This window comes from Sciurus carolinensis, chromosome 7 (genome assembly GCF_902686445.1).
Source record: "Sciurus carolinensis chromosome 7, mSciCar1.2, whole genome shotgun sequence".
In the NCBI taxonomy this organism is placed as follows: domain Eukaryota; kingdom Metazoa; phylum Chordata; class Mammalia; order Rodentia; family Sciuridae; genus Sciurus; species Sciurus carolinensis.
The window spans coordinates 77,623,102-77,650,275 of NC_062219.1; the positions used below are offsets into that span (position 1 = coordinate 77,623,102).

Consider the following 27,174-nt stretch of genomic DNA (forward strand, 5'->3'; position numbering starts at 1 on the left):
CAGTGTAATATCATCAGATAACAACTTCGGGTATCATAAATTGCATAAATTCATCTACAATACAGACTATTTTTTCTAATCCAAAAGGAAAAGATAACTCATCCAATCTAGCTTGTTAGTTGCATTTCTATGACTTTCTTTTGTAAACAGGGAGAAAATTATCTATATCTAAATGTACAATAATATAGTTCAGTCAGAGTAGCCCCATGCATTTCATGAATCACCATCACAGCAAATTTTGGGGAGGGGGTGAGCAGTGTCAGTCAAAATTACAAGTCATACTAAATGGCTGAGGAAGCCAGCACAGCCCAGCCCAGAGGAGTAGCTTAATAAGCTATTCAGCATTTGTGTACAAACACTGAAGGTGAGTTCAAATGCCTGAGGGCATTGAACCACTCAGCCCTGTTTTAATCACCACAAGTACACAAGCTTTGGGAAAAAGAATATGTGTTCAAAGATGTCAAAGAAAGAACTATTGAAAGCAAGTAATGGCCGGAATGAGGGGCCCGTAATATTGTATCAAATCCTCTTTAAGACTGGTCAAGTAAAGACATCTTTTGCACTTAAAAAAAAAAACTAACTTCTCCAGACACTCTGTCATACAACATTATACATAAGCATGAGTATGATATGTTTTTTATTATAAATCTGTGTGACTTACCATTTAAGACTTTCTTTTCCTCACGATAGTCTGTAGGGCGATTTGGGGGAGGAAAAGTCAGATAAAAATACTATCATGTCAAAGAGAACATCAGAACATTTTGATTTAATCCTCACAGCCCTTCTTTAATGAAAGTTGTTTTTTTTTTTTTTGTAAGTCCTGAAGACAGAAATGAGTCTAATAAATAGATGATCTTTGTTTAAAATAAGTAACTTTCATCTCTAATGATTGCCAGGCCATTTCTCCAGATGTTTGTCTCTCATTTCACTGGGTTTTTTTCTACTTCTTTGGTCACTTTTTTCTAATACCTTGGTTAATTATTTCTTTCTTTCCCTATTTCATACCATGCTAGAAATCAAATGGACTGTTTTGCAAACTCTAGGCAAATTCTCTATCACAGAGCTATGCACCCCTGGTAAATTACTCTGGTGGGCAAATAAACCCCAGATTTAGTCCAGGATATCAAACTGTAAATTAGTATAAACAGAATTTATTAAACTATATTCCATAAAATAAAACATACATGTCAACAATCCAAAGAAATGCACTTTATATTCTTTCTTTTTTATTATTATCAGCACTTAAAAGTCATTATTCCAGTTTAAAGTAGCTAAAATTATGAAAACATGTTGACTTTCACATGTATCTTGAATACAATTATTAGTGTTAAAACCAAAAAAAAAAATTTAACAAGCTTTTTTTTTTCCCCCAATATGACAGCCAATTCACAAAGTTGTATCTTAAAATCTGTGTTATATCATTAAGGTCACATAACTTTTTAAATTGACATTTCCTAGTTTTACAGAAAAATAAAACAATGTCTTTAAGTCAAAACTTCCAAATTTTTTTTGTCTTCTAATTACTAATCATCAGAAATTCCATAATTATTTCTACTTGACTTACCCATCACATAAGAAGCATACCTAAGGAGGCCATTTAAATTTGCCCATTTTACTAAAATCATTTTATAACTGAAAGTGATCGCAACAACATATAACAATTATTCAATTCCCTCATTTAAGAATAAAAATTAGAAGGCAAGGACTTGAATGAAATCTACCACCTTTAACAATAAACCAAAGATTGGATTTGTCTCCCTTGAAATTTGGCCCTATTTTTGACATGCTATTGCTTGGGTTAACAGATTTCAAAAAAAACACAAGACTTAAAATATACTTAAATTATACCTCAAAATGAATTTTGTTTCTGGAGCACCAGGTAAAAATCTAATCTTACAATCACCAAGGAACACAGATGTCCCCGCTTGATCACTAACTTTACTCCAATTTTATCTATCACTGTTACTGCAACTGTGATTCTTAATCTTGTAGTAAACAGCAAATTCACAATACAGAAGTAAATTAAATCATTCTTCAGTGTACAACAAAGATAGAAGTTTGATCTCATTTATCATGAAAAACAATTTGTTTTTACCTAAGAGTTTCACAAGATTTTGAAAAAAGTGTTCCTGGTAATTTTTTCCTAGGAAAAAAATATTATTTCATGTGATCACTTCTTGCCTTCAGTGAATTGAGTTGAATCTGTCAGAACTTTTTGGATTTTGCAAGATTAGTCACTTTTTTCCTAAGTAATTTTTTTTTTCAATGTAAGAAGTACCAGTTAGAAGAGACTTTCTACTTATATGATCTGAATTATTTTTAAAACTCTACTGGTATAACTTTTACAACTCTTTTTTTTTTTTTTTAACCAAGTCATAGAAATATAGACCACTTTTCACTCTAAAGCATACTTACATCTCAATCATTTTAGTCACAGGAGATACCTTCTCCTTTGAAAGAAAATTTGATACTCTCTCTTGATAGTAAATTCTATCATTTGACTGGCTCCATGAACAGTCAAATTTGTATCTTCTCATAATGTTGGTTAAATTACACTACTCTGAAAAGAGCCTCTACTCCTGAAGAGGTCAGAGTCATTTAGAAGGCCTGCCTTGTCATCTATCAGCACTCTACTCTTCATTGGTAAGGGGGCTAAATGAGCATTTTTAACTGTGATCCAAACCTGGTTTATCCTTGCTGAGTGGAGCCCGTAGGGTTAAAAAGAAAGAATGTTTTACCAGTACACTCATTCTACTGATCTACTGATCATCATCTTAACAGGGATAATTATATCACATGATGAAATTTGATTAAAAATTAGGAAAATATATTCGGATTATTTATAAAGACAACTGGAAAGAATTTACAATAAAACTATAATAACATGGTTACTTTCATGCGTGCACGGGAAGGGAAAGGGCTGATGGGAGACAGGTATACAAGTGCAGAGAGCCCTAGGATGGCGGCTGGTGTTGGGCCAAGAGGTGGCGCATAATTAATGTTAACACAGCGTGATCTACTTTTGCCTGATTAGTTAATGTCTCCTCTGCACTAGTGGTCAACAGATGTTCCTCATTCTTGATTGGTACCGTGGCGCATGCTCCAACCGTGCTACTTAATCCTAAGCTGATTGGCTGCCTTAGGGATATAAGACATTCTCTTTGCCTGGGAGGAGATCGCAGAATGAAGGTTGCAGATCACAGAACGCGGGACTAAGCAGACAACTCTAGGTCGCAGATTGCAGAACGCGGAACTAAGAACACACCTCTAGATCATGGGTTGCAGGTCACAGGACACACCACTAAGAAGCACCTCTGATAGAAAGCACCTCTGATAGCACGCACCTCTAGTATGCACCTTTAGGACGCAGGATGCAGGATGCACCTCTAAGAAGCAGCAGCAGAACTCTAAGAAGTAGCACCTCTAAAATTAAGCAAAGTCTCTCTTCCTCTAAGCAAAGTCTCTTTTCCTCTAAAACTAAAAGTAAGCAAAGCCTCTCTTCCTCTCAAAGCCTCTCTTCCTCTATAAACTATAAACGAACAAACAAGCAAGCAAGGAAGTAGTCCAGATAAAGATAATAGAAGTTGTTCAGTTCCAGTCCACCTCCGATAAATTGCCGAGGGATTGTTGCTGCAGGTGGCAACATACAAGGAAACTTTTTGAATCATAAGAATTTATTACTTATTAAAAAATGAATTAAAAAAAAATTTGTATGTTCTTTTTAATATTATGTGATAAAAGTTATAAAAGAGGTAAGTAGAAGACATTCTAGAAGCAGTAACATCTACTTGGAAGAAATTTAAAGGACTACACTGAGGAAGTAGTATTTAGCTAAGTTTTGAAAACATGTAGGCATTTGTCAGAAGGCCCTGAAGAAAAGCATCTACAAAAAAAAATTCAGAGAATTTATATTTGAATACTTTTTATTTATCTTGTAATTACATTTCTCATGTCCTCTTCTTATTCCAAAAGGTTGGTATTATGTAACTATCAGATATGAGATCAGTCTTAATACCATGGATCTTATTCACAAAGTTCAAACTTTGCCATTCTAGAGTCCCTTGACTGTTTACTCTTGCCAGAAGATTCACTAGTTCTCTACAGTGTGTTTAATAATCATTTTTTCTCTTCTTCCATGTCTCTAAACAGAACTCGTCTTAACAAAATATAACTTGTTTTAACAAAACATAACCCTTATTTCTGCTTTTGTTTTGAATTATTCATTAATAAAATCTTATAAAATTTAATAAATTCTATGCTTTTAAGCTACTTTTTATTCATCTTTCCTGTATTCATCTTTGTAAATATCTTTGGAATCTCCTTTAACTTTTATATATCTCTTTAACTTCAAAGGCTCGGGATTACTCGTTCTCCTAGAGGCAGTTTACTAAAAGAATTAAAAAGAAGACTTAATAGTTAAAATAGAAAGGCTGGGGATGTTGCTCAGTCAATGGTAGAATACTGGCCTAGGATGTGCAAGGTCCTGCATTCAATCATCGGCATTTGGGGGAAAAAAAGTTAAAACATATACCCTGAAAAAAATCCCAGGATTAAGATTTAAAAGTACCAGATACTTAACATATTCTAGGGTCAGTTTTTCCTCCACTGTTCCTTTAACTATCATACTATATACTACACTTGCAGAAGTTCATTTTTTCTTTCTCAGTTAGCTATACTCATCATTTTTCATTCAGTTCCCCAATTTATCAGTTATTTTCCATTCCTGTCCTATCCTCTGAGGGACAATTTCTTCCTCATTTGGAATCACCTACATATGATTATACACATGTTTAAAAAATCATCTTGGCCTTGTGTTATGGTTTGAATCTGGAACATCCCCCAAAGGTTCATATGTTGAAGGCTTGGTCCCTGGCTAGTGGCACTATTGGGAGGTGGTAGAAACTTTAGGAGCTAGGGCCTACTTTAAAAGGTGAGTTGGCATGTCCTTGAAGGCTATAACTTGTCCCCAGTCCTTTCCTCTGTTTCTCAGCTTCCTGGACATCATAAGATGAGCAACTTTCTCTTCTGCATGTTCCTGCTGCCATACTGTGCCTCTCCTAAGGCCCAAAGCAATGGAGCCAGGCAATCATGGACTGAACATTTGAAACCACAAGCCAAAATAAATCTTTACTCCTTTTAAGTACTTGATCTTAGATATTTTATCATGGCAACAAAAAGGTGATTAAAACATCTGAAATAAAACAAATGCTGACATAAAATGTCAGTCAGTCACACTAACACCAGGAGACACTTCCTGTTTAGGTTTGCATCTGCCTCCTAACCACAACTCCTCAACTATTTTTAATTACCTTTCCCTTAAATCTTTCTGGAAAAAATCACCAAGATAATGGGCCCTATGGCAGCATGAACAAATTAAGTCAGCCAGATTGAGACAGCAAGGCCCCCTTCAGTATGACCACCAGTCCCTGCTCTCCACTAGCCTTGCTACTCCCCTACCAGTGAGCCTTAAAGCCTGTGCTTTGTCTACCTGAATTACACCATTTGAATTGACACCTGGAAATTAATGACTCATCACCTTACTGGTCCAGGTGTCTATCTACATCTCTGACTCTACAGATACCAGGGTTTGCCTTGGCTGGAATGAACCAGAGAGTTAGCCATTGTCTACATACCAGCTTAGCTTGCATGTGCCACTAATATTTTTTAGAATAAAGAACTAATACATGCAAGATGGTTTCTCCATTTCAGCCCTTCTAACATTGGGAGCTAGATAATTCTTCGTTGTAAAATTCTGTCTCTGCATTATAGGGATTTAATAGCATCCCTGAAATCTATCCACTAGAATGCTAGTAGCATGCAGTTTAGTTGCTATAACTAAATGTCTCCAAGCATTGCCAAATGTCCTCTGAGGAGCAAAATCAACCCCAGTTGATATACCAGTCATTAAGAACAAAGGAAAATAAATTACTCAAAAGTGGTTAACGTTAATAAGGTAACTATCTGTCTTACAAAAAAAAAAAAGGCACCTATGATTTCTTTAAACATTAGGTTTCTTCAATTGAAGAACTCTGGATTTAATTCCTAGTACAAAAAAGAAAGGAAGAAAGGAAGGAAGGAAGGAGGAAGGAAGGACAAACAGACAAAAGAAGAACTCTAGTTTTGGTAAGGTATGTATACATATAAGTCTCAGTATCTTTGCTTTTCAACTTGAAGTGTCAGAACAGCTTCCATCTTCAGCTGTTCTATGGTTCTAAATTGTTTACAGTCATTAACCGCTAGGGAATGACTATGAAATCCCAAAACACGAAGCAACAGAAACTATGATAAAGCAAAGAGAAATAAAGAAGAAACATTTCTGAGACTACATGATACCACTGAAAAACACATTTTTTAAAAAATATTACATTTTTAAAAGTACACTTACGGGTTAGAACAGTGCTGTCCAAAAGAAAAGAAAGCCATAGTATAATTTTAAATCTTCTAGTAACAAATTAAAGAAGTAAAAGAGAAACAAGTTAAATTAAATTTAGTAATATGTTTTGATCATATATCCATAATATTATCATTTAACATGAAACCAATGTAAAAATGGTAAGTTATTTTATATTTTTTTCCCACTAAATATTGAAATCCAGAGATATTTTATCCTAACCTTCAGCATATCTGAATTTGTACTGGACATATTTCTAGTGCTCAACAGCCACGTGATTGGCAGCTACAATAATGACACCAAAGAATAAGGGCAGAATAAGAACTCATTTTTCATCTTTATTACAGAATGAACTGTTCCACTATAGAAATTACCATAATTGAAGCTTACCTTTCCAAGCAAAGCTTCTCCTTTGTTACTGATAATACTTCATAGTCTAATATAATCCATAATGTTTTTAAACAAAGGATTATAATAAGCCAATCTGATTCTTTGCTTGATAATAATATACTATATTATGTTTTATATTCTGAATCTTCTCACTTTCCTGTTTTATTCCTTGAAACACAGACATAATACCTTAGCCATAACAGAAACCCCCAGAGAACTAACCTAGAACTGCCTAACTGGGGATCCCCCTAAAATGCCAGTTCTGGATTCCTGCACTGGGGTCTGACATCTCACCTCATCTAAAAGTTTCAGGCTGTGATACTGAAAGAAGCCCATTATAAAATCCCTCTTCAGTATATCTACCACCTCCCCCACCAAGTTCCATTTCAGCAAGTCTCCTTTCACCCTCACTTAGGAGTTCTAATTGTAAGGGGGACACATACCCTGGTTTGCCAGATTTTACCCCCTATTACCAGCATAATATTCTAATAGAGCCTGCTTTCAATCTTAAAACTGTCCTAGTTTGGATAGCTACACAGTTACCCCATCTAATGGTCTCAATTGGTGAGTCTCAGGTCAAGAGAGACTGATGATTCATCTTTGTCTATGATGAAAGGCATACAAGGAGTTGTTAAAACAACTTTCTTATTTCTGACACATTCAATCTTCTCTCTTAGTTGCTTTTGTCCCTTTCATAATGTCTCCCTGTTCTGGTCAGCCTGGAGTTCAGGCTCTGTTACCTAATACTTTTCCCTAATTCACTGCTTGTTTGGTCAAATTTGCAATCTTTGTGTGGGTAGATCTTAAGTCTCCACTGTTACAGAAGTCCCTTTACTTAAGAACCAATGCTCTTCTGGTTTGTAAAATTCTTGTCTTTGCTTCCTAATGCCTTGCAAGTTCTCTCCTTCACCATCTGCTACTGGACTCAACCTAGTAAATATTCATGATTCCAAAAAGATTTTATAGTGAAGCACAGACATTCACAACTCCACTCTCACAGGTCCTGTCAAAAATAATATAATACTTTAATTTTCACAGGAATAGAACCAACTTCCATGGTAAAACAGATCATCACATGCTAGTTTACGCCTGTTAACTGTAGATATATAGAAAAGAATCAAAGGAACAGAGGGGCAAAGGTGGCCACAAAGTAATAAACACTTAAATTTTCTCCATCATCTGTTGCTTTTTTATGTAGCAAACATTATTCAATCCTCACAATGACATAAGGAAGTTTGCTCTTTTTTCCTTTTTGCCACACTGGGGATTGAACCAGGGCCTTGCTCATGTTAGGCAAGTGCTCTACCACTGAGCTATATCCCCAGCCCAGGGTGTTTATTCTTTTTTTTCTTTGCGGTGCTGGGGATTGAACCCAGGGCCTTGTGTTTGCAAGGCAAGCACTCTATCGACTAAGCTATCTCCCCAGCCCAGGGTGTTTATTCTTAAACTCCACTTTACTGATGAGGAAAAACAGTTTGTTTGTTGGATTTTTGTTTTTGCTTTGTATTTTGTCTTTTGTGGTTTTTTTGGTTTGTTTTTGGTTTTAGATTGTCAGTTATTTTTTCCTCAACATTTTCAAGATACAATTCTACTGTTCACTGTCTTCTACCATTATTTTAGTAAACTGGCTATAGTAGTTAGTAAATAAAACTAGCTGTCAAAACTAATGGTTGCCTATCTCTGACTACTTTTCCACTTTTTCATCGTCTTTGATATTCTATAGTTTCACTACAAAGAGTCTACACGTTGATTTACTTTTACTTACCTTGTTTCAGATTTATTGAACTAGCTGAACTTAAAGATTTATACTTTTATCAATTCTGAAAAATTCTAAGCCACTGACCCTTCATATGCTGCCTCTTCCTCATTCTCACTACTTCATTCTGGAAATTTGATTATAAGTGTTAAGTCTTATTATTCTATCATTCACATTTCTTGCATATTTTTTTCTATTTTCTTGTCTCTGTGCCACTTTCTGTATAGGTTCTGCTGTTCAATCATGCTGTTTTCTGAACTCTTCTACTATGTCTGATTTATTTGACAATTCATGCTATGTATGTCTTAGTTTTACTTCCACCAGTTTCATTTTTCATTTCTAGAAGTTCTACACAGTTCTTTTTCAATTCCACACTGCTATTTTTAAGTCTTTCATTTTCCACTCATGTTATCAATTCATTCTTATTTTCCTAAATATTTAAAACATAATTATCTTTATTCTAGATATGGATAATTAAGTTCTGGGGGTGAAATTCTGCTATTTGTTTCTGCTGATTTGTTTCCTCACATGTTCTCAAATTTCTATTGAGCAGTAATAGCTGTCTGATCTATATCTATGGGATTTTAAGGATTTCAGGATGAAGTGTGTTTCTCCATTAAAAATTCATGTATACGTTTGTCAGGAAGCCTGTGAAACCAATAATAAGAGACCATTTCACTTCTTAGTATGGAGTTTGAGACCACATGCTTATTCTGAATCCCAAATGCTTATTCCTAACTCACAAGCGTATATTTAAACTCACAGGGGGGTAGGACGGAAATCAGCTATGCCAGGACACCTGGACCTAAATTCCATAAATAACAAAATGCTTGAGCTGGGTGTGGTGGCAGTTGCCTATAATCCCAGGAACTTGGGAGGCTGAGGCAGGAGGATAGTGAATTCAAAGTCAGCCTCAGCAAAAGTGAGGCGCTAAGTAACTCAGTGAGACCCTGTCTCTAAATAAAATACAAAATAGTGCTGGGGATTTGGTTCAGTGGTTGAGTGCCTCTGAGTTCAATCCTTGGTATTAAAAAAAAAAAAAAAAAAAAAAGCTTGAGCTATTGGATTAGTCAGCTTTTCACCAGTGTGACCAGAAAAAAAAAGAAAAAAAGAAAAAGAAAGAAAGAAAAGAAAAGAAAAAAAGAAAAAAGAAAAAGGACATCTACAGAAAAAGTCAGTTTCTCCAGTCAATGACCTTTTGACATTGTAAGCTCAAAAGCATCCATGTAGAACATGATAACTTCCCCACTAAAAGAAATATGCAGTCTGTGAAGAGGCATGATGATCATCTATGCCTGCATAAGACAAGCCTAAAACTCCCCTTTCTTACCATTCAACAGACAAGAAGCTGCTTCCCTTCTATAAATCCCCCTGCTACCAACTGATGTAGGAGGCAAATAGGAGCTTAACAGTTCCTGGCCTCTTTGCTGGATGAATACTGCAAAAAGCTTTCTCTTTTACAACACTCAGTTTCAGTAATGGCTTCTAAGGGCAGAGAGCAAGCCCTTGTTTGGTATCAAATTCTCAGAAATTTCTTTCCTCTTCTCCATCACCTTGTAAACAAGGTCAAGATAGACACTCCAACATCTCAAAGATGTTCCTGTCTATTAAGAACTCAAGACTCTGCCTTCAGGGCTGGGGAGACAGCTCAGCTGGTAGAATACTTGCCTTGCAAGCACAAGGCCCTGAGTTCGATCCCCAGTACTGCAAAAAAAAAAAAAAAAAAAAAAAAAAAAAGGATGCCTTCCATCCCTATGTGACCATTAAAATTCCTATGTGGTTCGAAGTTCCTAGTATCTCTATAAGGGCCTGGGGAAGTGGGGGCTTATCATTCTTGATTACTATATCCCCCTGACTTTTTTTTAATCTGGAAATTTCCTTAATCTGTTTATTTAGGATTATGTTTATTGTACCTGGTCAAGCATGCTGAAGATTATCTCTCCTTCATTTCCAGAGAGGGAGAAAGAAAACAGAAAAGTTCTTTTACTAATCAAATTTATTCTATGGGGTAGACATTTAGTTAGTTCTCTATTCTTGTGATAAAGTACCTGAGAAAACAAACGTAAAGGAGAAAAGATTTATTTTGGCTCATGGCACATGGCTTTCAGTCCATGGACACTTGGCCCCATCACTTTGGGCCTTTAATGAGATAGATCATGGAGGCAGGCATGTGGTAGAGTGGAGATGCTCACCTAATTGAGACCATGAAACAGAGAGACAGAGAGAGAGAGAAAGGGGCTGGCAACAAGATATAGTCCCCAAGGGCACACCTCTAAGAACCCACTCCCTCCAACTGGTTTTATCTCCTACAGTTTCCACAACCTCCCAATAGTTCACTCAGCTATTAATACATCAATAGACTAATCCATTGATGAGGTCAGAGCCCTAATGATCTAATCACTTCCCAAAATCCCCACTTCAGAATGTTGCTGCATTGGCAACTAGTCCTTTAATGCATGAGTCTTTGAGGGACATTTCAGATATAAACTATAGCCATACGCAAGGAGCCTGACATACTTTCTGATCACCCTGAATGGTATTACAGAAAAACACATGATCTTTACTACTGGATTATGAAGGCACATAACATTGAGGATTGGGTAAAGGTAGTTGTTTAGAAATTTTGGTTTAGCATCATATCTCCTGCTGGCACTAAATTAGTGAACATAAGAGCCAACGAAGATGCAAAAGGGATTGGTTTACAAAAGTAAATGGATTTAGAAGAATTTCCAAACATGAAGCTCAAACTTATTTACTTTGTTATATATACAAACTGCTTATTTGTTTTGCAGTAATAGGAAAAAAAACAATCCTTCCTTACCCTCTATTCCACTCATTGTGCAAGGAAATTTACTCATGTGAGTTCCTAATACTATGAATCATTGTACAAATTAGAGGTGGAAATTGGCTCCAAAATTGCATAGCTAATATGTTATTGTGCTATGGTTCAAATCTAGACATGTTTGTATGATTTCCATACTATTCAGAAGCCTCTGGCAATAAATCCTTCAATTACAAATTCACGGAACTAAGCAGTAGAAGACTCTAGTTGAACCAATTTACTCTTAATCTGAGTGTCAAGGTTAGGAGTTGCTCAAAAGAAATAACTATCATTCCTTTACAGAAAGGGGTTATACAAAGTATTCCTGATACTTCAATTCCATGTCTAAATTCTCAAAGTGTGCTCTTCTGAAAGAAGGTCAGGAAAAAAAGACATGATCCTGAACACTACTCAGATTATAAAGCTCCAACTCAGAGGTAAGGGGAAGAAAGAGATTATACATTGAAAGCAGTTTAAAAGAAAAATGGGGTATTCTACATGAAGGGTATAAGGAATGGGAAGAATCAAGGTAAAGGGGACACAAAGAAGGAGGGGAATTTTTACTGCATAACTTTTCATATTTTCAGATTTTTTAATCATGTGAATAAATCACAATCAAAAAACTTAAATCTAAAAATCCATTCTGAAAATCAACCCTAACCAAGTGTTTTTGCCTATCTGCTCATGTATCAACAGACTAAGACTAATGAAAACTAAACAAAGAGTAAATACAAAGTTTTCTTACTTTTGTAATGCTTACTCCTCACACTGTGAATTTTCTCTTTAAAAAAGTGTCAAAATTTTAAGACAAAGTCACTATATAATTCTTAAGAAGAACTAAAATAAAACCTTTAGAGTAGCTAGATCAGGAAGATAATGAAAAATGGGGGAAATACAGTGATTTATTTAAGTCTATTTGTTGAACTCCAAGGAGAAAATAAGTACTGATGTAACACACATCAATAATACCAGTTTAGCACCAGCACACTTACTTACCTTTTGGGATGGCAGGTTTAACTGCCATTCTGCCAACCAGGCATTCTTTCAGCATGGATTCATAATTGACCCAACGGTGAACCTGGCATGGGAGATAAATGACAGAAAAGCAACATAACTCTAACTCCACAGGATTCTCTTATTTAATTATGAAGAAAAATCAACTTTTTTAGACTGCTTTGAGGCAGTTTCAATTATCCAACAAGGGAGTGACAGGAAAGCAACATAGACAAAGACTGTTTAGAAGAGTGTCCTCAAAGTGTGTTCTACAGACTTCTGTAGGTTTTTAAACACCTCTTTAGGTATCCACAAGTCTCGATTAGTTTCATGAGAATATTGAGATGTTACTTGCCCTTTTCACTGTTTTGATATTAGCAAAGATGCTATAAGAAACAGTGGGTAAAACTGCTGGCATCTCAGCACTAATCAAGGCAGTGGCTCCAAAATGTCCTAGTAATCATTATATTCTTTGACACAACAGACTTGGGGGGGGTGATATTTAAGACTATCCTATACAAAATACCAAAATTATTAATTTGATTAAAATTGGACCTTTTAAAGTGGATCTTTTAATATTCTGTGTGGCAAAACAGGAAGTTCTCAAAACACACTTCTACTATAAGTATGATGGTCAACTTGAAGAAAAACACATAAGCAAATATTCATTCTGCAAATTGAATAGGGATTTTCTCAGGCAAGGTCATTTATACATGAAAGAAAAACTGATAAACAAACTGGTTATTCAGATTTGGGTATTTAGCAGACCTTTTCCTGAACATGAACAAAGTGAGAGCAGTTACTTCAAGGAAAACAACTGATGACATTTGCTACCAGACACCATTGGTGGAAATTATATTTAAAAAATCTTTTTTTGTTCTCAATATGCATTAAAAGTCTCAAACAGCTCTTTCACTTACACATTTAGGGATTTACTTGAAACAATATTTGCATATACACAAAGATGCAAGTACCAAGACACTCAATCATAGCACTATTTAAATGAGCAAAACACTGGAACAGTCCAAATATTCAATTGTAAAAAGATCAGTAAAGGAAAATCATAACATATTGCCCAATAAAATATTATACAAACATTAAAATAATCAGGTCAAAAATATTGATATCAGAATCCTTACCACCCTGAAGAAGTAAGTAACACTAAAATAAAAAATCAGTTTCCCAACATAAATACTCTTATAATGGGCACTCATTTATTAATATGAATTGAAATTTAAATTGTCAAATATTTATGGAGCATCCACTAATGTATAAAGAACTATTTTGGGGGGAATGGGTTGGGGTAGAATTCAAGTAAATAGATAAAAGAAAAAAACATTCAAGGAGGTAAAGGCATAGAACTGATGAAAAAAAGCAGGTACTTCACTTTGCTCAAAGCAGAATATTTACCCTAATATATTTTCTTTGGGGTGTCAAATACCAGGTAAATGACTAAACTTATTCTACCATGATCCACTGAAGAGTTGACGATCAAGGTCCTAAGACGATAGTCTTTAAGAAAACTAATCTAGCTTTCAAGTTATCTAAACTGGTACTGAAGATACTGTACAGTATTAAAATAGTTTTAAAATACTAGGGTTGTTTTTCAAGATGGCGGACTAGAGGGTGGCTGCATTTCATGTTGCTCCAGGACTCAGGATTCAAAAGAGGAGATATTGAGAAACTTGGGACCAACTCAAAGCCACTGGATGAGTCTCTCCCGATGGGGAGGTGTCCCATATGGGGCGGTAGCCCCAGAACGCAAGGAACTTAGTGAAGTAGAGCTGCCCGGCGGGACACCCCTCCCCCCGCCGGAGCAGTGAACTCGGACAACTAGGAACATCATACAGGAGGCCGCTCAGCACGACAAATGGACTCAGAGCAACCCACCGGGGCTACGGGCAGCTGCCCAGAGGAGGAGCTGCACGGGGACCTGTTTGGACTCAGAGCGACCGCTCCTGAATACCGGGGTGCTGCCACACCGGAACACCTGGCGGCTGCCCGGAAGAAGAGGCTTGTGGCTGGTCACTGGGACTCGGAGCAACTGTACGGGGCTCCAGGTGGCTGCTCAGAGGAGGGGCCGCATAGTCAGGCGATTAGGTGCAGAGCAGGGTCCAAGGACCTAGGAGGCTTCTTGGTGAAAGAGCTGCACAGAGACAAGCTGAGGGGCAGAGCGAAGGGTCCAGGACTGCGGGCAGATTCTCTGAGGAGAGGCAGCCTAAGGAGACTCGTCTGCAAAGGGGGAGGCTCCCAGGCCCAGGAGGTAGGTCCGGGCCCCTGGGAATGTTGCAGAGGAAGGCAGCCCACCCCAGGCGGTAGTTGTGGATTGAGGGGAACCTCTAGGAGGGGAACTGACCAGAGAGACCTCCCCACCAGGTGAGTCTTCCCTGCCGGGTGAAGTTTTCCCATAAGAACGATAAAATCAGAGACACAGGCCCAAACAGGCCTTGCCTCAACCCGCAGCCTAGTTCCCCTTTGGATGACCATTGGTCAACAAGTGGAGGCACCTCTGCCCACTAGCAGGGATTATACCCCACCTGAAGGCCACCACCCCTAAAGAGGCAGCTTCCTTGTGAAGCACCGCATTATCAACTTCCTCCAAGACTTCAGGCTACTGAAGGCTAAGAGGGGATATACTAGAAATCTTCAGGGACATTATAAGTCAATAGAGGAAATCTGCAATATCTTAGCGGTTCACTCATACCTGAACAATATGAGAAAACAAGGGAAGAAAATGCCCCAAACAAATCTAGATGTCACATCAATAAAATCCAATGACAGCAAGGCAGAAAAAATGATAGAAAGGGAGTTCAGAATGTACATAAATAAAATGATCAGGGAAGCAAACTATGAGACGAAAGATCAAATGCAGGCAATGAATGATGTGATGAGATGAAAGAACAAATGCAAGCATTCAATGATTGCACCAATCGCCAGTTAAAAGAGCAAATACAGGAAGCAAAAGATCATTTCAATAAAGAGTTAGAGATATTGAAAAAAACCAAACAGAAATCCTTGAAATGAAGGAAACAATAAACTAAATTAAGAACTCCATAGAAAGCATGACCAATAGGATAGAACAGCTGGAAGACAGAACCTCAGATATTGAAGACAAAATATTTAACCTTGAAAAAAAGTTGACCAAACAGAGAAGATGGTAAGAAATCATGAACAGAATCTCCAAGAACTATGGGATATCACGAAAAGGCCAAATTTAAGAATTATTGGGATTGAGCAAGGCTTAGAGAAACAAACCAAAGGAATCAACAATCTATTCAATGAAATAATATCAGAAAATTTCCCAAATCTGAAGAATGAAATGGAAAATCAAGTTCAAGAGGCTTATAGGACTCCAAATACACAAAATTACAACAGACCCACAACAAGGCACATTATTATGAATATACCTAACATACAAAACAAAGACAGATTTTAAAGGCTGTGAGAGACAAGAACCAAATGACATTCAGGGGGAAACCAATACGGATATCAGCAGATTTTTCAATCCAGACCCTAAAAGCTAGAAGGGCCTGGAACAACATTTTTCAAGCTCTGAAAGAAAATGGATGCCAACCAAGAATCTTATACCCAGCAAAACTTACCTTCAAATTTGACGATGAAATAAAATCCTTCCATGATAAACAAAAGCTAAAAGAATTTACAAAAAGAAAGCCAGCATTACAGAACATTCTCAGCAAAATATTCCGAGGAAGAGATGAAAAACAAAGAAACAAATCAGCAAAGGGAGGAATTATCCAAAAGGAATTGTCAAATAAAGGAGGAATCAAGTCGTGACAAAATAAATAAATAAATAATTAAAATTTAAAAAATGAACCAAATGACCGGGAGTAGAACTCATATCTCAATAATAACCCTGAATGTTAATGGCCTGAATTCATCAATCAAAAGACACAGACTGGCAGATTGGATTAAAAAGAAAGATCCAACAATATGTTGCCTGCAAGAGACTCACCTCATAAAAAGAGATACCCATAGACTAAAGGTGAAAGGATGGGGAAAAACATACCATGCACTTGGACTCAGCAAAAAAGCTGGAGTATCCATCCTCATTTCAGATAATGTGGACTTCAAGCCAAAGTTACTCAGAAGGGATAAAGAAGGACATTTCATACTGCATAAGTGAAGCAAAAATCAGCAAGACATAACAATCATAAACATCTATGACCAAAACAGTGGCTCATTCATGTATGTCAAACAAATCCTTCTCAATCTCAGAAACCAAATAGACCATAACACAATAATACTAGGTGATTTTAACACGCCTCTCTCACCACTGGACAGATCTTCCAAACAAAAATTGAACAAAGAAACCATAGATCTCAATAATACAATGAATAATTTTGACTTAACAGACATTTATTGAATATACCATCCAAACAAGAGCAAATGCACTTTCTTCTAAGCAGCACATGGATCCTTCTCTAAAATAGACCATATATTATGCCACAAAGCTAATGTTAGCAAATACAAGAAGATAGAGACACTACCGTGTATTCTATCAGATCATAATGGATTGAAATTAGAAATAAATGAAAGAATAAAAAACAGAAACTACTCCAGCACCTGGAGATTAAACAATATGCTATTATATGATGAATGGATAACAGAAGATATTAGGAAGGAAATTAAAAAATTCTTAGAGGAAGTGAGAACAAAGAAATATCATATCAAAATCTCTGGGACACTATGAGAGCAGTACTTAGAGGAAAATTTATTTCATGGGGCACATTCAATAAAAGAAGTAAAACTCAACAAATAAACGACCTAACACTATAGCTCAAAGCCCTAGAAAAAGAAGAACACACCAACACCAAAATAGTAGAAGACAGGAAATAGTTAAACTCAGAGCTGAAATCAACCAAATTGAAACAAAATAAAGAATACAAAAAATTGACAAAATAAATAGTTGGTTCTTTGAAAAAATAAACAAAATTGATAAACCTTTAGCCACACTAACAAAGAGAAGTCGAGAGAAAATCCAAATCACTAAAATTTGGAATGAACAAGGTAATATCACAACAGACACGATTGAAATACAAAAGATAATTAGAAGCTATTTTGAAAATCTATACTCCAACAAAATAGAAAATTTCGAAGACATCAACAGGTTTTTCTAGAGACGTATGAAATGTCTAACCTGAACGAGGAGGACACACACAATTTAAATAGACCAATTTCAAGTAATGAAATAGAAGAAGTCATCAAAAGCCTACCAACAAAGAAAAGTCCGGGACCAGATGGGTTCTCAGCCGAGTTCTACGAAACCTTTAAAGAAGAGCTCATTCCAAAACTTCTCAAAGTATTCCATAAAATAGAAGAGGAGGGAACCCTCCCAAACTCATTCTATGAAGCCAATATTACCCTGATACCTAAACCAGACAGAGACACATAGAGGAAAGAAATTACAGACCAATATCCTTAATGAACATCGACGCAAAAATTCTCAACAAAATTTTAGCAAATCGCATACAAAAACATATTAAAAAGATAGTGGAGGGGCGGGCCAAGATGGCGGACTAGACGGCGGCTGCATTTCACGCTGCTCCAGGACGCAAGATTCAAAAGAGGAGATAGTGAGAGACTTGGGACCAACTCAAAGCTGCCGGGTGAGTCTCTCCTGTTGGGGAGGCGTCCCGGATGGGGCGGTAGCCCCGGAACGCAGGGAATTTGTGAAGTGGAGTTGCTCGGCGAGACGCCCCTCCCCCCGCTGGAGCGGTAAACACGGACAACTGGGATCATCGTAGAGGAGGCGGCTCAGCATAGCGCTTGGACTCGAGCAGCCGCTGGGGCTCCGGGTGGCTGCCTGGGGAGGAGCTACGTGGCGAGCTGTTTGGACCCAGAGTGACCGCTTCCGAACACCGGGGGGTGGCCCGGAGGAGGAGGAGAGGCCCGGCGGGACGCTTGGTCTGGGAGTGACTGCATCAGAACCACAGGCGGTTGCCAGAAGAGGAGCTGCGTGGTAAACTGTTTGAACCCAGAGCGAGCGCTCCTGAGTGCCGGGAGGTTGCCCGGAGGAGGAGGAGGAGCGCGGCGTGTTGCTTGACCTGGGAGTGACTGCATCAGAGCTGCGGGCGGTTGCCAAAGGAGGAGCTGCGTGACGAGCTGTTTGAACTCGGAGCAGCTGCTCCAGAACACTGGTGGCCTGCCTGGAGGAGGAGAGCGGTGGGACGCTTAACCTGGGAGTGACAGCATCAGAACCATAGGCGGTTGCCAGAGGAGGAGGTGAGTGGTGAGCTGATTGGACTAAAAGCAACCGCTCCTGAACACCGGTGGCCTGCCTGGAGGAGGAGTGTGGTTTTCCCACAGGGACGGTAAAGCCAGAGACATAGGCACAAACAGGCCTTGCCTCAGCCCACAGTCTACTTCCCCATTGGATGACCATTGGTCAACAAGTGGAGGCACCTCCGCCCACTAGCAGGGAATATACGCCACCTGAGGGTTACCACACCTAGAGAGGCAGCTTCTTCGTGGAGCTCTGCATTATCAACCTCCTCCAAGACTTCAGGCTACTGAAGGATAAGAGGGGATATACTAGCAATCTTCAGGGACATTATAAGTTGATAGAGGAAATCTGCAATATCTTAATGACCCACTGATCCCTGAACAATATGAGAAAACAAGGGAAGAAAATGCCCCAAACAAATCTAGATGTTACATCAATAAAATCCAACGACAGCATGGCAGAAGAAATGACAGAAAGGGAGTTCAGAATGTACATAATTAAAATGATTAGGGAAGCAAACGATGAGATGAAAGAGCAAATGCAGGCATTGAACGATTGCACCAATCGACAGTTAACAGAGCAAATTCAGGAAGCAAAAGATCATTTCAATAAAGAGTTAGAGATATTGAAAAAAAACCAAACAGAAATCCTTGAAATGAAGGAAACAATAAACCAAATTAAGAACTCCATAGAAAGCATAACCAATAGGATAGAACAGCTGGAAGACAGAACTTCAGATATTGAGGACAAAATATTTAACCTCAAAAACAAAGTTGAACAAACAGAGAAGATGGTGAGAAATCATGAGCAGAATCTCCAAGAACTATGGGATATCATGAAAAGGCCAAATTTGAGAATTATTGGGATTGAGGAAGGCTTAGAGAAACAAACCAAAGGAATGAACAATCTATTTGAAGAAATAATATCAGAAAATTTCCCAAATCTGAAGAATGAAATGGAAAATCAAGTCCAAGAGGCTTATAGGACTCCAAATACACAAAATTACAACAGACCCACACCAAGGCACATTATAATGAAAATACCTAACATACAAAATAAAGACAGAATTTAAAGGCTGTGAGAGAAAAGAACCAAATTACATTCAGGGGGAAGCCAATACGGATATCAGCAGATTTTTCAATCCAGACCCTAAAAGCTAGAAGGGCCTGGAACAACATTTTTCAAGCTCTGAAAGAAAATGGATGCCAACCAAGAATCTTATACCCAGCAAAACTTACCTTCAAATTTGACGATGAAATAAGATCATTCCACGATAAACAAAAGCTAAAAGAATTTACAAAAAGAAAGCCAGCATTACAGAACATTCTCAGCAAAATATTTCATGAGGAAGAGATAAAAAACAAAGAAGCAAATCAGCAAAGGGAGGAATTATCCTAAAGGAACTGTCAAATAAAGGAGGAACCAAGATGTGTCAAAAATTTTAAATATGAACCAAATGACTGGGAATACAAATCATATCTCAATAATAACCCTGAATGTTAATGGCCTGAATTCATCAATCAAAAGACATAGACTGGCAGATTGGATTAAAAAGAAAGATCCAACAATATGTTCCCTGCAAGAGACTCACCTCATAGAAAGAGATACCCATAGACTAAAGGTGAAAGGATGGGGAAAAACATACCATGCACATGGGCTCAGCAAAAAAGCTGGAGTATCCATCCTCATTTCAGATAATGTGGACTTCAAGCCAATGTTAGTTAGAAGGGATAAAGAAGGACATTTCATACTGCTTAAGGGAAGCATAAATCAGCAAGATATAACAATCATAAACATCTATGCCCCAAACAGTGGCTCATCCATGTATGTTAAACAAATCCTTCTCAATTTTAGAAACCAAATAGACCATAACATAATAATACTAGGTGATTTTAACACGCCTCTTTCACCACTGGACAGATCTTCCAAACAAAAATTGAACAAAGAAACCATAGATCTCAATAACAAAATCAATAATTAGGACTTAACAGACATTTATAGAATATACCATCCAACCAAGAGCGAATAAACTTTCTTCTCAGCAGCACATGGATCCTTCTCTAAAATAGACCATATATTATGCCACAAAGCTAATGTCAGCAAATACAAGAAGATAGAGACACTACCTTGTATTCTATCAGATCATAATGGATTGAAGTTACAAATTAATGAAAGAGTAAAAAACAGAAACTACTCCAATACCTGGAGATTAAACAATATGCTACTATATGATGAATGGATAACAGAAGATATTAGGAAGGAAATTAAAAAATTCTTAGAGGTAAACGAGAACAAAGAAACAACATATCAAAATCTCTGGGACACTATGAAAGCAGTACTTAGAGGAAAATTTATTTCATGGAGCGCATTTAATAAAAGAAGTAAAACTCAAAAAATAAATGACCTAACACTATAGCTCAAAGCCCTAGAAAAAGAAGAACAGACCAACACCAAAAGTAGTAGAAGACAGGAAATAGTTAAACTGAGAGCTGAAATCAACGAAATTGAAACGAAAGAAACAATACAAAAAATTGACAAAATAAATAGTTGGTTCTTCGAAAAAATAAACAAAATTGATAAACCTTTAGCCACACTAACAAAGAGAAGACGAGAGAAAACCCAAATCACTAAAATTCGGAATGAACAAGGAAATATCACAACAGACACGACCGAAATACAAAACATAATTAGAAGCTATTTTGAAAATCTATACTCCAACAAAATAGAAAATTTCGAAGACATCAACAGGTTTCTAGAGACATATGAATTGCCTAAACTGAACGAGGAGGACATACACAATTTAAATAGACCAATTTCAAGTAATGAAATAGAAGAAGTCATCAAAAGCCTACCAACAAAGAAAAGTCCAGGACCAGATGGGTTCTCAGCCGAGTTCTACAAAACTTTTAAAGAAGAACTCATTCCAATACTTCTCAAAGTATTCCAGAAAATAGAAGAGGAGGGAACTCTCCCAAACTCATTCTATGAAGCCAATATTACCCTGATTCCTAAACAAGACAGAGACACATCGAGGAAAGAAAATTTCAGACCAATATCCTTAATGAACATCGACGCAAAAATTCTAAACAAAATTTTAGCAAATCGCATACAAAAACATATTAAAAAGATAGTGCACCATGATCAAGTGGGTTTCATCCCAGGGATGCAAGGTTGGTTCAACATCAGAAAATCAATAAATGTCATTCACCATATCAATAGACTTAAAGTCAAGAATCACATGATTATTTCGATAGATGCAGAAAAAGCATTTGATAAAATACAGCACCCCTTCATGCTCAAAACACTAGAAAAAATAGGGATAGTGGGAACATTCCTTAACATTGTAAAGGCCATCTACGCTAAACCCATTGCTAATATCATTCTAAATGGTGAAAAACTGAAAGCATTCCCTCTAAAAACTGGAACAAGGCAGGGATGCCCTCTTTCACCACTTCTATTCAATATCGTCCTTGAAACTCTAGCCAGAGCAATTAGACAGACCAAAGAAATTAAAGGGATACGAATAGGAAAAGAAGAACTCAAACTATCCCTATTTGCTGATGATATGATGGTATACTTAGAGGAACCAGGAAATTCCACCAGAAAACTTTTAGATCTCATAAGTGAATTCAGTAAAGTAGCGGGATATAAGATCAATGCACATAAATCGAAGGCATTTTTATATATAAGCGATGTATCTTCAGAAAGAGAAATTAGGAAAACTACCCCATTCACAATAGCTTCGAAAAAAATAAAGTATTTGGGAATCAATCTCACAAAAGAGGTGAAAGACCTCTACAATGAGAACTACAGAACACTAAAGAAAGAAATTAAAGAAAACATTAGAAGATGGAAAGATCTCCCATGTTCTTGGATAGGAAGAATTAATATTGTCAAAATGGCCATACTACCAAAAGTGCTATACAGATTCAATGCAATTCCAATTAAAATCCCAATGATGTACCTTACAGAAATAGAGCAAGCAATTATGAAATTCATCTGGAAGAATAAAAACCCAGAATAGCTAAAGCAATCCTTGGCAGAAAGAGTGAAGCAGGGGGTATCGCAATACCAGATCTTCAACTCTACTACAAAGCAATAGTAACAAAAACGGCATGGTATTGGTACCAAAATAGAAAGGTGGATCAATGGTACAGAATAGAGGACACGGACACAAACCCAAATAAATACAATTTCCTCATACTAGACAAAGGGGCCAAAAATATGCAATGGAGAAAAGATAGCCTCTTCAACAAATGGTGCTGGAAGAATTGGCAATCCATATGCAACAGAATGAAACTAAACCCATATCTCTCACCATGCACGAAACTAAACTCAAAATGGATTAAGGATCTCGGAATCAGACCAGAGACCTTGCATCTTATAGAAGAAAAAGTAGGTCCAGAGCTTCAACATGTCGGCTTAGGACCAGACTTCCTCAACAGGACTCCCATAGCACAAGAAATAAAAGCAAGAATTAATAACTGGGATAGATTCAAACTAAAAAGCTTTCTCTCAGCAAAGGAAACTATCAGCAATGCAAAGAAAGAGCCTACAGAGTGGGAGAAAATCTTTGCCAATCATACTTCAGATAGAGTGCTAATCTCCAGAATCTATAAAGAACTCAAAAAACTCTACACCAAGAATGTAAATAATCCAATCGACAAATGGGCTAAGGAAATGAATAGACACTTCACAGAAGAAGATATACAAGCAATCAACAAACATATGGAAAAATGTTCAACATCTCTAGTAATAAGAGAAATGCAAATCAAAACCACCCTAAGATTCCATCTCACCCCAATTAGAATGGCAATTATCAAGAATACAACCAACAACAGGTGTTGGCGAGGATGTGGGGAGAAAGGTACACTCTTACATTGCTGGTGGGGCTGCAAATTAGTGCAGCCACTCTGGAAAGCAGTGTGGAGATTCCTTAGAAAACTTGGAATGGAAACACCATTTGACCCAGCTATCCCACTCCTTGGCCTATACCCAAAGGACTTAAAATCAGCATATTACAGAGATATAGCCACATCAGTGTTCATAGCTGCTCAGTTCACAATAGCCAGATTGTGGAACCAACCTAGATGTCCTTCAATTGATGAATGGATAAAGAAAATGTGGTATATATATACAATGGAATATTACTCAGCCATAAAGAAAGATAAAATTATGGCATTTGCAGGCAAATGGATGAAACTGGAGAATATCATGCTAAGTGAGATAAGCCAATCTCAAAAAACCAAAGGAAGAATGATATCGCTAATAAGTGGATGATGACACATAATGGGGGGTGGGAAGGGTTAGTGTTGGGGTTGGAGTTGGGTTTAGGGAGGGGGGCAGGAATGGAGGAAGGAAGGACTGTATAGATGGAGGGGAAGGGTGGGAGGGGAGGGGGGGAAGGGAAAAAATGGCAGAATGAATCAAACAACATTACCGTATGTAGATTTATGATTGCACAAATGGTATGCCTTTACGCCATGTACAGACAGAGAAACAACATGTATCCCATTTGTTTACAATTTTATAATAAAAAAAAAAAAAAAAAAAAAAAAGATAGTGCACCATGATCAAGTGGGTTTCATCCCAGGGATGCAAGGTTGGTTCAACATCAGGAAATCAATAAATGTCATTCACCATATCAACAGACTTAAAGTCAAGAATCACATGATTATTTCGATAGATGCAGAAAAAGCATTTGATAAAATACAGCACCCCTTCATGCTCAAAACACTAGAAAAATTAGGGACAATGGGAACATTCCTTAACATTATAAAGGCCATCTATGCTAAGCCCATGGCTAATATCATTCTAAATGGTGAAAAACTGAAATCATTCCCCCTAAAAACTGGAACATGGCAGGGATGCCCTCTTTCACCACTTCTATTCAATATCGTCCTTGAAACTCTAGCCAGAGCAATTAGTCAGACTAAAGAAATTAAAAGGATACGAATAGGAAAAGAAGAACTCAAACTATCCCTATTTGCTGATGTTATGATGGTATACTTAGAGGAACCAGGAAATTCCACCAGAAAACTTTTAGAACTCATAAGTGAATTCAGTAAAGTAGCGAGACATAAGATCAATGCACATAAATCTAATGCATTTTTATACATAAGTGATGAATCTTTGGAAAGAATAATTAGGAAAACTACCCCATTCACAATAGCCTCAAAAAAAATAAAAGACTTGGGAATTAATCTCACAAAAAAGGTGAAAGACCTCTACAATGAGAACTACAGAACACTAAAGAAAGAAATTAAAGAAAACCTTAGAAGATGGAAAGATCTCCCATGTTCTTGGATAGGAAGAATTAATATTGTCAAAATGGCCAAAGTACCAAAAGTGCTATACAGATTCAATGCAATTCCAATTAAAATCCCAATGACGTACCTTACAGAAATAGAGCAAGCAATTATGAAATTCATCTGGAAGAATAAGAAACCCAGAATAGCTAAAGCAATCCTTAGCAGAGAGAGTGAAGCAGCGGGTATCACAATACCAGATCTTCAACTCTACTACAAAGCAATAGTAACAAAAACGGCATGGTATCGGTACCAAAATAGAAAGGTAGATCAATGATACAGAATAGAGGACACGGACACAAACCCAAATAAATACAATTTTCTCATACTAGACAAAGGGGCCAAAAATATGCAATGGAGAAAAGATAGCCTCTTCAACAAATGGTGCTGGGAGAATTGGAAATCCATATGCAACAGAATGAAACTAAACCCATATCTCTCACCATGCACGAAACTAAACTCAAAATGGATTAAGGACCTCAGAATCAGACCAGAGACCCTGCAGATTACAGAAGAAAAAGTAGGTCCAGATCTTCAACATGTCGGCTTAGGACCAGACTTCCTCAAAAGGACTCCCATAGCACAAGAAATAAAAGCAAGAATCAATAACTGGGATAGATTCAAACTAAAAAGCTTTCTCTCAGCAAAGGAAACTATCAGCAATGCAAAGAAAGAGCCTACAGAGTGGGAGAAAATCTTTGCCATTCATACTTCAGATAGAGCACTAATCTCCAGAATCTATAAAGAACTCAAAAAACTCTACACCAAGAATGCAAATAATCCAATCAACAAATGGGCTAAGGAAATGAACAGACACTTCACAGAAGATCTACAAGCAATCAACAAACATATGGAAAAATGTTCAACATCTCTAGTAATAAAGAGAAATGCAAATCAAAACCACCCTAAGATTCCATCTCACCCCAATTAGAATGGCAATTATCAAGAACACAAGCAACAATAGGTGTTGGCGAGGATGTGGGGAAAAGGTACACTCATACACTGCTGGTGGGGCTGCAAATTAGTGCAGCCACTCTGGAAAGCAGTGTGGAGATTCCTTAGAAAACTTGGAATGGAAACACCATTTGACCCAGCTATCCCACTCCTTGGCCTATACCCAAAAGACTTAAAATCAGCATACTACAGAGATACAGCCACATCAATGTTCATTGCTGCTCAATTCACCATAGCCAAATTGTGGAACCAACCTAGATGCCCTTTAGTTGATGAATGGATAAAGAAACTGTGGTATATATATACACTGGAATATTACTCAGCCATAAAGAATGATAAAATTATGGCATTTGCAGGCAAATGGATGAAACTGGAGAATATCATGCTAAGTGAGATAAGCCAATCTCAAAAAACCAAAGGACGAATGATATCGCTAATGAGTGGATGATGACACATAATGGGGGGTGGGAGGGGTTAGTGTTAGTGTTAGAGTTAGGGAGGGGGGCAAGAATGGAGGAAGGAAGGACTGTATAGAGGAAAAAGAGGGGTGACGGGAAGGGAACAAATAACAGAATGAATCAAACAACATTACCCTATGTAAATTGATGATTACACAAATGCCTTTATGCCATGTATCCCATTTGTTTACAATAAAAAAAAATATATATATATATATATATATATATATATTAGGGTTAAAGAAGGTGATGATGAACTAAGGCAATGGGAAGGGAAAGAAAGGTGTAAGGTTTAAAGTCATCATAGGATTTGGCCAGTGACTGAATACTAGGGCAGAATTAGAGAAGGCAAAGACTATTCAGAGGCTTTAAGTCCCTCTTCTCATAAAGACAAAACAGGGAAAAAAATGGTAAGAAGATAAATTGATAGTGTTTGAGTGTTGAGTTGAAATACTAACAGGTTATCAAATTGCTCATGAGGCATTTGGAAATGCAAGACAGAGGTCAGGAGTGGGATCAAAACTGGAGACAAAAATGTGAAAATAAAGAGATTATTTAATATTTTTTGTACAATTCAAATACTGGGCATAAGTAAAGTTTTATACTGAAAAATCCAAGAAGATTCACTACAATTTCTAAAATAGAAAGTTCATGGTGAGTGAAAAGCCATAAATAAATTTCAGTGGTCTTATTAAAGCCAAGGGGAATGCAGCAATCTGGTAACTAAAGTATTGGTTTAACAGGCAGAACTCAATGATATAGCAGTTCTTGTGACTTCTCCCAAACAAACTTTCCTTAAATAAGGCCCATATAAACTCATAACACGAAGAAATATAAATAAGACTAGATTTCTTGCAAA

At 37.1% G+C, this 27,174-nt stretch overlaps 1 protein-coding gene across 2 annotated transcripts in view; it reads right to left on the reverse strand.

Moving 5' to 3' along the window:
* LOC124988837 (cytochrome b5 reductase 4) overlaps positions 1-27,174 on the reverse strand; it is a 101,218-nt gene that overhangs the window by 49,794 nt on the left and 24,250 nt on the right. The window contains exons 4-5 of one of the 2 annotated variants that reach the window (XM_047558618.1): positions 12,355-12,436; positions 662-691 (exon numbers count right to left, since the gene is read on the reverse strand). In XM_047558618.1, the coding sequence (XP_047414574.1) occupies positions 662-691; positions 12,355-12,436 (112 nt within the window). The remainder of the gene's footprint in view (positions 1-661; positions 692-12,354; positions 12,437-27,174) is intronic. The other variant, XM_047558620.1, reaches the window with a different exon arrangement.